Consider the following 13,314-nt stretch of genomic DNA (forward strand, 5'->3'; position numbering starts at 1 on the left):
AAAGATGTTCTTTACAGTATTATCTGTAAGAGTAAAATACTGGAATAAACCTATGTAAGTAATAATAGGTTACCTGAAGCAAATCATGGCTACATAATTAAATACTTAGAAAGCCAGTAAAAATTCATTTGCAAGTTTCTGTTGATTTGGAAAAAAGCACTTAAAAAAGAGTATGACCAAACAATTGTATAAGTATTACAATTTTTTTCATAAAATAACCACATATATATGTACCAAAACCAAAACAAAACCAATGACTATCTTTGGGTGGTGGGATTTAAGATAATTTTTGTGTATTCAACAAAATCCATTGTGGTTTTCTGTGTTTTTCAAATCGTTTTTCTCACTGAGCACATATTAATTTTATAATTAGGAAACAAGTTATTTTAAAAATAAGAGAGAGACATGGACATATATATACTAACAAACGTAAGGTAGATAGCCAGTGGGAAGCAGCCGCATGGCACAGGGAAACCGGCTCGGTTCTTTGTGGCTGTCTGGAGGGGTGGGATAGGGAGGGTGGGAGGGAGGGAGACAAAGAGGGAAGAGATATGGGAACATATATATATGTATAACTGACTCACTCTGTTATAAAGCAGAAACTAACACACCATTGTAAAGCAATTATACCCCAATAAAGATGTTAAAAAATAAAAAAAAAGAAAAAAAAATAAAAAAAAAATAAAAAGGAGAATGGGGAGAGAGGCAGAGGCAAGCTATCTGCTATTGCAAGAGAGACTGCACTCTTAAAAAAGTAGCAATGGAGCAAAGGTAAGAAATCTGAGATATTTACAAGGTAGAATCAATAGGTACTAAAGACTTAATTGGATATTGGTTTGGTAAAGGATTGTGAAGAGTTTTTGACAATGCTCAGAATGCTGGCTTAAGTAACTGAATGGGATACCAGTGCTACAGATAAGGACAGAAGACACAGGAAAAGTATCTCCTTTGGGTGGAAAGATAAGGTGTTCAGATTTGAACTTGTGGAGACTGAGGTGCCTGTAGTACATCCTAGCAGCTAGGAAAGTGCTTGGCTAAAGTACAGTTTTATAACTTCTCCTTGAATAGATGCCTTATGTTTACTAATTTTTGATTCCAAAAGGCTGGTATCAGTGACTTGGACTCATCTATTTGCCTCTAGGTTGCAAAGTTTGATTTCCCTGTTTTGAGAGACAGATATAAATTTCTAATTGAGCATGATGAAAAGAATTGTGCTTCAGCAAAAGACCATGAATAGCCAAAGGAATCCTGTGAAAGAACAACAAAGCTGGAGGTATCATATTTCCTGATTTCAATCTATATTACAAAGCTACAGCAATCCAAATAGTATGGTACTGGCATAAAAAGAGACATGTAGACCAATGGAACAGAATTGAGAGCCCAGAAAAAAACCCATGCATATCTGGTCTATGAATATTTGACAAAGGAGCCAAGAATACTCACTGGGGAAAGGATACTCTCTTCAATAAACGGTGCTGGGAAAATCAGATAACTACATGCAGAAGAATGAAACTGGACCCCTATCTTATACCATTCCCAAAAAAAGAACTCAAAATGTATGAAAGATTTAAACATAAGACCTGAAACCATGAAACTCCTAGAAGAAAGCATAGAGGAAAAAACTTGACATTGGTCTTGGCAATAGTTTTTTAGATATGACACCAAAAGCACAAGCAACCGAAGCAAAATAAACAAGTGGGATTACTTCAAACTTAAAAACTTCTGCACAGCAAAAGAAACAATCAAAAAAATGAAGAGGCGACCTGCAGAACAGGAGAAAATATTTGCAAACCATATACTGGATAAGGGGTTAATATTCGAAAAAATAAGGAAATCCTACAATTCAATGGTAAAACCACAAATAATCCAATTAAAAAATGTGCAAAGGACCTGAACAGACAGTTTTCCAAAGAACATATACAAATGGCCAATGGGTATAGGAAAAGATGTTCAACATCACTAATCATCAGGGATATGCAAATTAAAACCACAACGAGATACCACCTCACACCTGTTAGAATGGCTATTATCAAAAACAAAAACACAAAACCAAAAAGCCCCCCAAACCAAGAGATAATATTGGCAAGGATGTGGAGAGAAAAGTGAACCTTTGTACACTGTTGGTGGGGAAAGTATATTTGTAAAGCCACTATGAAAAGCAGTATGGCGGTTCTTCAAAAGATTAAAAACAGAACCACCATATGATCTATCAATTCCACTTCTGGGTATATATCTGAAGGAAGTGAATCATTATCTTGAAGAGATACTTGCATTCCCATGTTCTCTGCAGCATTATCCAGAATAGCCAAGACATGGAAACAAAGTGTCCATCAACAGATGAATGGATAAAGAAAAGTGGTAAATACACACACACACACACACACACACACACACACACACACACACAATGAAATATTATTCAGCCATAAAAAAAAGGAAATCCTGCAATTTGTGACAATATGGGTGGCCATATAAGGCATTATGCTAAGTGAAATAAGTCAGACAGTAAAGGATAAATCCTGTATGTTCTCACTTACATGTGGAAACTAAAAGAGCTGAACTCACAGAAACAGAGAGTAGAATGGTGGTTGCCAGAGGCTGGGGTGGAGGGTCGGGGAAATGGGGAGATGTTGGTCAAAGGGTACAAACTTCCATTTGTAAGATGAATAAGTTCTGGGGATGTAACGTACAACATGGTGACTAAAAATAACAATACTGTATTACATACTTGAAAGTTGCTAAGCGAGTAGCTCTTAAATGTTTCAACACACACACATACACACACGGTAATTATGTAAGTTAATGGGAGGTGTTAATGAACGTTACTGTGGCAATCATTTTGCAATATATATGTGTATCAAATCATCACGTACAACGTAAACTTACACAATGTTATATGTCACCCATATCTCAGTAAAGCTGGGGAAAAACAGAATTGCAGAGCTTCAGGGTTGATGCATTTCCTGAGCAAATTTCAAACCAGTGTTTTTTCAAATTGCAATCTGCTTCTACCCTACACACAATACTGCTTTCCTAGAACTATGCTAAACACTTGACACAGACAATATTTGCATCTTATAGAAAAAAAAATTCTGATGTTTGACAGCCGAAAGATATTATTTGGATATTCTGTTAAAGTTTTTTTTTTTTTTTGCGGTACATGGGCCTCTCTCTGTTGTGGCCTCTTCTGTTGTGGAGCACAGGCTCTGGACGCGCAGGCTCAGCGGCCATGGCTCACGGGCCCAGCCGCTCCGCGGCATGTGGGATCTTCCCAGACAGGGGCACGAACCCGTGTCCCCTGCATCGGCAGGTGGACTCTCAACCACTGCGCTACCAGGGAAGCCCTAAAGGGTTTTTTTTAATTTGTTTTTTTTAATCCCAGGACCTTGTGAAGTGTCTGGCACAAAGTGAGTACAAGTGATCATATTTTGAGGTGATAAATATCTGAGGATCCCTTAGATCTAGAAACTTGATGAAACCATGTAAAATAATGAGAATAAACACTGTTATTACCTCATCTTGGTTAGACACCCTCTTGCCTCTTCTATGCCAGATAAGGAGAGAACAGGGACATATGTCAGGGTGATGTGCCCTGTTCCAGCTCTACCTTAGAGGTACAGGTCAGAGAATAGTGCCAAAGACTGTGTTGGAATGCTTTCCTCACAACTTTACAATGCTAGAGATATAAACTGACAAAAAATGCACAGGTTGTAGCAGGGAGTGGTGTGAGATTTCCTGTCTCTTCATATTTGAGATGAGAGAGAAAGCATGAAAGTAGTTACACATGTTCTGTTTGCTTCATTAAGAAGATCTGAGATAAGGTTTGTGGTTCTACATATAGCGATCATCAAGCCAGCCTACAATGCATTATCTACAAGAAAACAATATTTACTAAAAGTGGTTCAAGTCAGATAAAAGAGTGGCATGGTTTTGTACTGAAGTACTATAATTGTCAATCACCCTTTTTAAGTTACATGAGTTATTTGGTTTGGCAGATTACCACTGTGATTTTTTTCCCCAATAACCTTCTTCTTTTTACAAAGGATCTGGTAACTATAATAATATATGTAAAAATGTAGGTACTTTCTCCCGGAAGGCCCACCAGAATTGCATTGAAGCACTTGGCTGGACCTTCTGCCTCATCACAGCTGAGGCATGTGGCTAAGCTGTCTGGATGTCAAGAATGCAGGGTTGCTGCATCACAGACAAGCCCAAGGGAGAATGCTGGGGCTGAATGGCATTCATCAGCAAAGAGGGCCAGGTTCTACAATGACCAAAAGGACATGGGGAAATTGAATGGGATCAAGCAACTGAGAGAAAGGCCAGGGAGGGTCAAAGTCAAGTGCTGTATGATAAATGGTTGTGGACCCAAAGGGCCTAGTACTCTCTAGCAATAAATATGCCTGGGGAAAGAGGGCAGGCAGATGCAAGGGACAAGTTAACAAAGTAGTCAAGGGTAAGAAAGATACTGAATGAAACAACTGTGTTCAAGAAAGCACTACAAGAGACCAGTGTAAAATTTATGAACTGTGAAAGAAGCAAATGCAGAAGAGGGCATTCTCCTTCTCCTATGAACCTACTATAAGCTTCAGAGAGTAACAAATTGCATGGGTTTTGGAAGTCAGAGATCAGTGCAGATCACAGAGGAGTTTCTGATAGGTGGGACAGGTAATTGATTAACACCAGATGGAACCCTGTTGGGAAATTAAATGTCCTACCTGATTCCAGATTCATGAGGGAAAAAGAATTCAGATGTCAAAGTAGGAATAAATTTCCCAGGAGAGAAGGTGACCTTGGAAGGAAGCAGGGTTGACCTTGAACAGGTGTTAGGAATTGCCACATTTGTGTAGTGGAAAACATACAGCTGTTGGGAGTACAGCTAGACCTGAGTTCCAGTCTCAACTCTCCTATTTAACTTTTAAACTTATTCAGTACATAACCTTGGGCAAAGCACTTAACCTCACTGAGCAATTTCCTTACCTACAAAGTCTGTATTAGAAATCCTACACTTAAAGGGCTGTAAAGCCTCTACTACAGTACCTTACACATAATGGGTGCTCCATAAATGATAGCTATTATTACTGTTTTAAATCTGAACCAAATTTATAACCAGAGATGACCTGAGATAGGGAAATTCTTAGAAATTCTTTGAGTTGGAAAGAGTTGACAGCAAAAAAAGTTATAAAAAGCTTGGACACTACCTATTCTAATATCAAATATCTAAATATCAAGAAAGACAAATGAGCTCTAACTGTAATGCTTTTCATTAATAGGATTTTCCTTCTCTCTACAAAATGTGGTATATTTTGTATTAGGAATTTGTGGATGGTGTGAGAAAGATTGCCATCACATGGGCCCTGAGACTTAAATTATTTTAATATATATATTTTAACAAAAAAGACAGTTTTAAGAAATCTAGAAATTTACCTGATGAGGTCCTGAACTCGACTGTTAAAAGCATCACCTTGTGAGGGTTTGCTTTTCATTTCCTGTGTTGATATTTTTGGTGTAATTGGCTGGCTGTTTCCATCTGGTCGATTGGCAATCAGGCAGCCAAAAACCACAGCACTGACTTTGAGAAGTCCAGTTGTCAAGCCTTCGAAAACTTGCTTATTTGTATTTCTTCCCAAAATAGCATTACTCTCATCTGGAACATAAACCTAGATAGAAAAAAAATACAGTAATTGTGTTTCAATAAAACCACCAAAAATGAACAGAGATGATATGGAAAATTTCTGGAATCATAGATAATTCTGAAATTATAGAGGTGCCATCTGAATGTTTGAGTATTGGTTCTAAGGTCAGATTGTCGAGTTCAAATCTCAGCTTTGCGCCCGCTAGCTGGGTGACCTTGGGTAGGCTGTTACTTCCAATCTTCAATTTTCTCATTTATAAAGCATGGATAATGACATTACCTATAACATAGGGTTCTTGTGAGGATTAAATGAGCTAATAACATAAAATGCTTAGCTCGTGCCTAGGTGCATAATAAGCACCCAATAAATATTAGTTATTCAATTGAATAAAGTATATTACAAAGTTGTAGAAACTCAGAAAACAAACCAGTTGGTAAACTGACAGCACTGTTTCTTGTTAAAGTGAATTTAAAAAATATCTAATCTAAATTCCTCTCTTAGGAAAAAATTTGCATTTCTTATTACAAAATGGTAAAATAGTTTTTTGCCTAATACATAAGGTCATATTGAGCTCTGTTTATTTATGGTTTACAGGAAGTAATATGCCTGTTAAAAGTTGGACAAGGAGTCAGAACCTGGGCTTGGGTTCTGGACTTGCAGCTATATGTGATCTTAGACATGTTCCTTAACCTTTCTGTGTCTCAGGTTCCTAAACTGTTAAATGAGGATAATCTTAGTATCTAATGAATCAACATATGTAAATTCTTAGAACAATGTTTGGCACATAGGTAAGTCCTACAGAAGTGTCATCTGCTACTATAACGGCTACTCTTACTGTGATTCCTACTATTACCAGAAGTAAATACTACTGTGTGTGAACATCAGCTCTTGCAGAGAAGTACAGCTCTTGTAGAAGTACAGTGGCTAGATACATAATTACCAGGCTGGGAGCTCTGTGCCTTGGCATGTGATACTGGCTACACAAGGGTTCACTCTTCCCACGGAGAAGAGGGGCTCCTGAAGGCCTCACTACCAAGAAAGGGGCAGAAACAAGAAGCTAAAGGTGGGGAGAAAGGAAGTTTGGACTTGGAATCAGATAGCACTGTATTTAAGTTCCAGTTCCTCCTCCAGCACGTCACATGACTGTATGTAAATACTCCACATTTCCAAGCTTTGGATTCTGTATCTGTCTACCTACTAGGACTACCATGAAGTTCAAATAAGATGACGAATGGGAAATCACTTGGTAAATTATTACTAATAACTTCAAAAATGCACTTACTTAGTAACAACTAGTCTTTGCCTCATTCTCATTCTTTATCTGCACCAGTTCTATCAAAAGATAGAGGAATAAATGATCACTAGGATTCAAAAGGAAGATCTTCATAAACACAAGCAAATACTCCCTCCATTGTTTATAGTTGTTGTTCATTTAGACATTCCATGAAAGTTACTTTTCTGAGAATAGCCTTGTTTAAGACTGTTGACCATCTCTAACCACTGAGCAATTCCTAAGCCAAAGTAATTACAGTAGAATCTTTCTGCAGTATGTGCTGATGGAAGTTCCCTTTGAAACTCTATGAAACAGTCACAGAGCTTCTTCAAGCTGTGACTAGCATAATCTAGCCTATCCCAATACAGAAGGTGGTATTAGGAGTTGAGTTTGAATCAAGGATTTCCGTATAAGTCAGGATAAGCTAGGTTATGCTGCAGTGAAAAATTCCTCAAAAATTTCAGTGGTTTCAAACAATAAAGCTTTATTTTTCATTCAAATGACATGTTCATCTGAGACTGGCTGGGGCTCCTGTTGTCCTTACTTCGGAGCCTAGGTGACAAAGCAACCATCATTTAGAGCAACAACGCCCAACAGAACTTTCTAAAATGATTGAAGTGTTTCAATCTATACTGTTCTACATCTGCACTTGTCACATGTGGATAATGAGTACTTCAAATGTAGTTAGTGTGACATGGGACTGAATTTTTAATTTTAGTTAATTTTAATTTAAATAGTGGCTAGTGTATTGAACAGTACAGAGGACTGTAGGTCACAGTGGCAGAGAGCAAAAAATATCTCTGGAGGGTCTTGTGTCAACATTAAATGAGCTGCCTGGAAATGACACATCATTTTTGCTAAGAACTTATTGGCCAAAACGAATCACATAGTCCAATTCAACCACAAGGGAGACAAGAAACGTCATTCTACTATGTACTTGGTAAGAGGGGGAGAATCAGAACATCTGGTCCACAGCACTACCAACAGCATAATATTGTTTCTTCCATTATGACTACAAATATTATTCACAGTTAAGCTATTTAGTAAATGGTTACATTTACTTTCTTGTACAAATTTTTGGTTTCACTCAGATGTTGAATTTCTTATGTATGTATCACTAGTTCATTGTCAATCTTTCTGGTTAAAATGGAATTTCCTCTCAAGTTCAAACACATCAGGGATTGTTGATTCTTTTTCTCCCTCCAATGGAGACAATTGTCCTGAAACCGCCATCCTCCTGCTGTAACCTGGACTCGTTGCTCTCTAGGCATACTACACAGCTCTCATTTTGAGATGCCCTTCATCTTCATCCTAAGAATTCCTTCCACCCCCACCCCCCGACCCCAAGTTAGATTCCTTTATTTCTTGGATTCCAAACAACTTCCAAAGAAAGGGTGCATGGGAAGAAAAATTTTGAGACCTTGTATGTCTGAAAGTATATTTATTTCATCCTTATACTTGACTGATAGTTTGGATGGATATAGAATTCTTGGTTGGAACTAATATTGGTTGGAACTAATTTTCTTTCAGAGTTTTTTTTAAAAATAAATTTATTTATTTATTCATTTATTTTTGGCTGCGTTGGGTCTTCATTGCTGTGCATGGGCTTTCTCTAGTTGCGGCGAGTGGGGGCTACTCTTCGTTGTGGTGCGTGGGCTTCTCACTGCAGTGGCTTCTCTTGCTGTGGAGCATGGCTCTAGGTGCGCGGGCTCAGTAGTTGTGGCTCGTGGGCTCTAGAGCGCAGGCTCCGTAGTTGTGGCACACAGGCTTAGTTGCTCCGTGGCATGTGGGATCTTCCCGGACCAGGGCTCAAACCCTGCATTGGCAGGCAGATTCTTAACCACTGTGCCACCAGGGAAGTCCCTCTTTCAGAGTTTTTAAGGACTGCCCCATTGTTTCCTACTTTAAGTACTGCTCTTCATAAGTCCAATTACTTCCTAACGTTTTTGTATATGTCCTATTTTGTCCTCTCTGGCAACTTTTAGGCACTCCTTACCCCTGATTTCTTCTGTTGTGGTATAGGTCTTCCTTCATTTTTTGTTCAAAAACTCAGTGGTCTTTTCAATCTGAAAGTCATGTGTTTCACTTCTGAAGATATCTCTTGTATTACTTCTTTGCTAATTTCCTCTCATTTATTTTCTCTGTTGGATTTTGGTCCTGAACTGAGTCTTGAATTTTCTTGTATTTTTTTCTTCTGCTTTTCATATCTTTTTACTTTGTCCTACTTCTTAGGCAATTTCCTTAACTTTATTTTCCAGTCCTTCTGCTGAATTTTTCATTTCATCAATAGTATTTTTAATTTTCAGGAGTTCTTTTGGGCTCCCTGTTTTGTTTTTACAGTACTTTGTTTTTGCTTCATGGCTGCAATACTTTCTCATCTCTGTGAAATTCTAATTTTTAAAGATATTCTTTTGCTTCCTGCATGGTCTTTGTTTCCTTTGAGTTCTTTCTTTGTATTTCAGGTTGTAGGCTTTCCTTAAATATGTGGTAATCTGGAGATTTCTGTTCATACTTAAGATTAATGCATAGATGGATTTCAGTGTTTCACAATCTAGATCTAATCACAAGCTGGATACAAAGTCAGCATGAGGGGCTTCAGTTTGGATGACTAAGCAGAGACCCAGCTGGGGAATCCCAACTGTCAATATTTATAGGTCTATTCTCCTGGGACAGTTAGTGTCACAAGAATGGAATCCTATGCCCTCTAACCCTAGAGTATATGACATGGCCTGCTCATTTTCTCAGAGGTTCATAGAAGGGGCTGAGTGTCTCAGTGTTTAAGGAACAGATTTTCACTTAATCATTTTGTTTTTGTATGATTTCTGTATGGCTGTACCTGGTGCCCCCATGTCCTGAGTAACTTTGGTTCAACCTCTTGTCTTCTGCCAGTGTTTGGGGAGGGACATTCACTTGGCTGTACATGTAGCAGATGGGATCTAGGGCATCTGAACTGCCTCTTATTTAGACTTTCAACCAATCCTCCTCTTTCCAGCCCTACTTGTACCCTCATTTTCTGAGATACTTGGGAACGCTAATTTTTGAGCCTTCTGGGGTTATGTGGCACAGGTTTTCTTCCGGTAGGAAGACCTCCTGCTAATTGAGGTTTTAGCTTTTAGGCAACTGTTTTTCAATCATCTGCTTTACAGATTAAAACATACTTGCTTTCCTTTCCTTCCCATTCTCTTTGTCTTTGAGGGGTTAGAATTTTACCTGTTTAACTATTTACTATAATATTAGTGGGGGCCTCCAGAGAGAGAGCATGTAACTTGTGTGTTCAATTGGCCACATTTAAAAATTAACTCAATAAATCACCTAAAGACACAAGTTTCTTTTTCTTTTACAAACTACAGAAAGAATATGAGAAACACATTTCTGGGTAATGTCAGGGTTCTTCATACATCACAGATTTTCATACTCCTTTCTTTTCAAAAACCTTGTATTGATATTAAGTATTTCAAATAAAACACTATACATGTGCATTTAGCAATCTTTCACTTCTCTAGAAGTATTTTATCCAATAATTGCATCTTTTAAGAATATAGTTGAGAATCACAAAGACATTAAAGACTTCTGAGATACCCAAATTAGTGTCATTTATTTAATCACCTGCTCATCTAACATTTGAATATCTACTACATCCATGGTCAAAGGAATAAAGTGATGCTCCGCTTATTCTAAGGGTCATTTAGACCCTGTATACTTTGATTTTACAAATAAGTGTAGAAAGCTGTGGTTTACTGGTTTATAGTAGAACAGAAAGAACAATATAAAAGAGAGAAGTGGCAGCCATTTTAGAGGTAGGCAGTAGCGAAATGTAACACTAATTCTGGAAGCATAAGAAAAAACAGATATAAGAATGCTAAAGGCACTGCAATGTGAGACATGTTAGTTTTACTGGACTCACTCATCTTTATTTGCACTGAAATTATTATTTACTACAAATCAGTATAACTGTTTATGCTCAAAATGACAACCTTAAGATATCAAAAAAAAAAAGCTAAATTATGAGCCTCACTTGTTTGGGGGGGGGCAAAGAAAAAAGGATGAAAACTAACATTTATCAAGTTTTTCTTCTATGCCAGATACTTAAGCATTTTCCTTATACCATTACATTTAATTTTTGCAGATTAACATATCAAAGTTCAGAGATACCAAGCAACATGTCCAAGTTTCACAGCTAGTTAATAGAAGAGCTGGGACTTGAACTTGAGTTTATCAGACTCTGAAGCCCACGTGCTTTCTCTTACCCCACACTGACTTCCTCCCACTGGCCACCTCTTCTACTGAGGATTCTGGAGCAACTGTCTCAATTGGAGGGAGGTGAAAACTGATCATGGGCCAAACATTGCCTTTCTGATGTCTCTTCCATTAAAAGCTCTTAATTAGGGCTTCCCTGGTGGTGCAGTGGTTGAGCGTCTGCCTGCCGATGTGGGGGACACGGGTTTGTGCCCTGGTCCAGGAGGATCCTACATGCCGCGGAGTGGCTGGGCCCGTGGGCCGTGGCCACTGAGCCTGCGTGTCCGGAGCCTGTGCTCCACAACGGGGGAGGCCACAACAGTGAGAGGCCCGTGTAACGCAAAAAAAAAAAAAAAAAAAAAAAGCTCTTAATTAATTTGAACTTTATTCTTGACCAAAGGGCATGAAAATATTTTATTTAAAGGTTGTTGGAATAATTATGGGTGAAATATACTAAACTTATTATTCAGAAACCACAAATGTGGTTCAAGGACCAAATGTTACTTCTTCATCAGCCCCCCCAAAATAAGCTCAATGTAAAGTAAATCAGATATATTTTTACACTTTTCTTATTTTCTCTGTCCACAACTGACAACTTTTGAGTTTTCTATTTCATTGGGGCTTTCTGCTTAATTTTAGAAACACCATTTTGGAAATTTTTAATAAAGTAAACAGAAATTGAAAAAATTCTCTAACAATCTGGCAATTATATGAAGAACACTTGTGGCCTGCAGGAGCCAAGTTTGCCATGGTGAACCCTGGGACCTCAGACCTCAGTCTAAAGTCCCTCACTGTACTGAACAGTCTTTTATTTTCTCACTATGGTTTCCTATTTTCCAACAGTCTAAGCCCCTCACCTCATCATATTTTCACCCCAAATTTGTTTTTTTCTCTCTAATTTCCTTATTTAATATTGATCCTTTCAATGCTGAGAATAGAGTTTTCTTTTGCTGGTAACCTTTGGTGAAGCCTTTGTCTCATAAGGACATTATTTTATTCAAATGGTCACAGAAATTCTCCTCATCCTTCTATATAGATTTTTCTTTTGCTGGTTTAAAATCCTTTTACCACAATGTTTTAAACAGGAAACTGATGTTTCATCTAAAAAAGAATTTCAAAATTGACTGAATTAAAGTATGAAGGGGTTTATCTTCAGTTAGACAAAAGGTTCTTTCTAGTCTTCAAGAATGAGATTTGATAAAGAGAAACTTTAAGGAGACGGTATCTACACTGTAAAGGATATTCTATTCAGAGCAGTACTCTGCACTGTTGTCTTTTGTCTAGTTGGGTATCACTGTTACTTGCCAGAGGTAAAGTAACTCGTTAACAGCCTGCTCTTTTGGGACACTTAGTAGATGAAATGCACACCTAGAGTTCTGATATACGCTTATAGACTAACACTTGAGTTTGCACTTCCTTCTAACACAGCTGCTGGGCCAAGGGCACGCTGCAAGTTGAGGGGCCTGTCCTTTAGGAAAGGTGTGCAAGCAACATCCTCCCTTCCCCCCTGCCTGCTGTCTATTGCACACCTGGCTTACCTGAGTCTGGAACACATTCCATCCTAGGGTGGGTGGTCTGTGGAGGGCAGGGGAAGGTTGCCTTCCCAGCATGCAGCAGTGCTTGTAACTACCACCTGCTGGTACGTACCAGGCCTGGCCTGGGAAAAAAACAGAGCTATGTAGCTTCTGTCTCTTCTGAATCTGTCACTCCTGAGGCAGAAATCTAAAAACCACAATTTCTCTTTAATGGATGCAAGGTATCTCCTTTAGTATATTTCTTTAGAATACACTGGTGTGGCTATTATCTTACTCTTATAGTAGCAGCACACTATAAGTAATTTCATGTAATACTCTTATTTATAAAATTTCTCCTTGCTCTCAAAAAATACTTGGCTTTTTCAAAATTTGCAGATACTTCATATAGTTTTAGATCAAGAAAGAAACTTAGAATCATTTTTTTTCCTTTTATATTTGAGGAAATAATGGTCTAGAGGAGAAAGAGACTTTCCTGAGAATGAAGAAACCATCAGGGCTAGAATAAGTACTGTGTTACTTCTCTAAACCTACTCCAAGGAGAAACCCAATAATAGGGCTAAGCTCTGAGGCAAAGTGTTTTAGCAAAATTAAATTAAAAGTCATTATCACTTTTAAAAGACGAGCTCACACTCTT

The 13,314-nt window shown here is 38.1% G+C and overlaps 1 protein-coding gene across 1 annotated transcript in view; it reads right to left on the reverse strand.

The window, feature by feature from the left end:
- Positions 1-13,314, reverse strand: part of SCAPER (S-phase cyclin A associated protein in the ER) — a 240,365-nt gene that overhangs the window by 80,195 nt on the left and 146,856 nt on the right. Inside the window, exon 6 of the mRNA XM_007462447.1 lies at positions 5,428-5,660. Within this exon, the coding sequence (XP_007462509.1) occupies positions 5,428-5,660 (233 nt within the window). The remainder of the gene's footprint in view (positions 1-5,427; positions 5,661-13,314) is intronic.

The sequence above is a fragment of the Lipotes vexillifer genome, unplaced genomic scaffold (assembly GCF_000442215.2).
Source record: "Lipotes vexillifer unplaced genomic scaffold, Lipotes_vexillifer_v1.1 scaffold1456, whole genome shotgun sequence".
Lineage (NCBI taxonomy): Eukaryota > Metazoa > Chordata > Mammalia > Artiodactyla > Lipotidae > Lipotes > Lipotes vexillifer.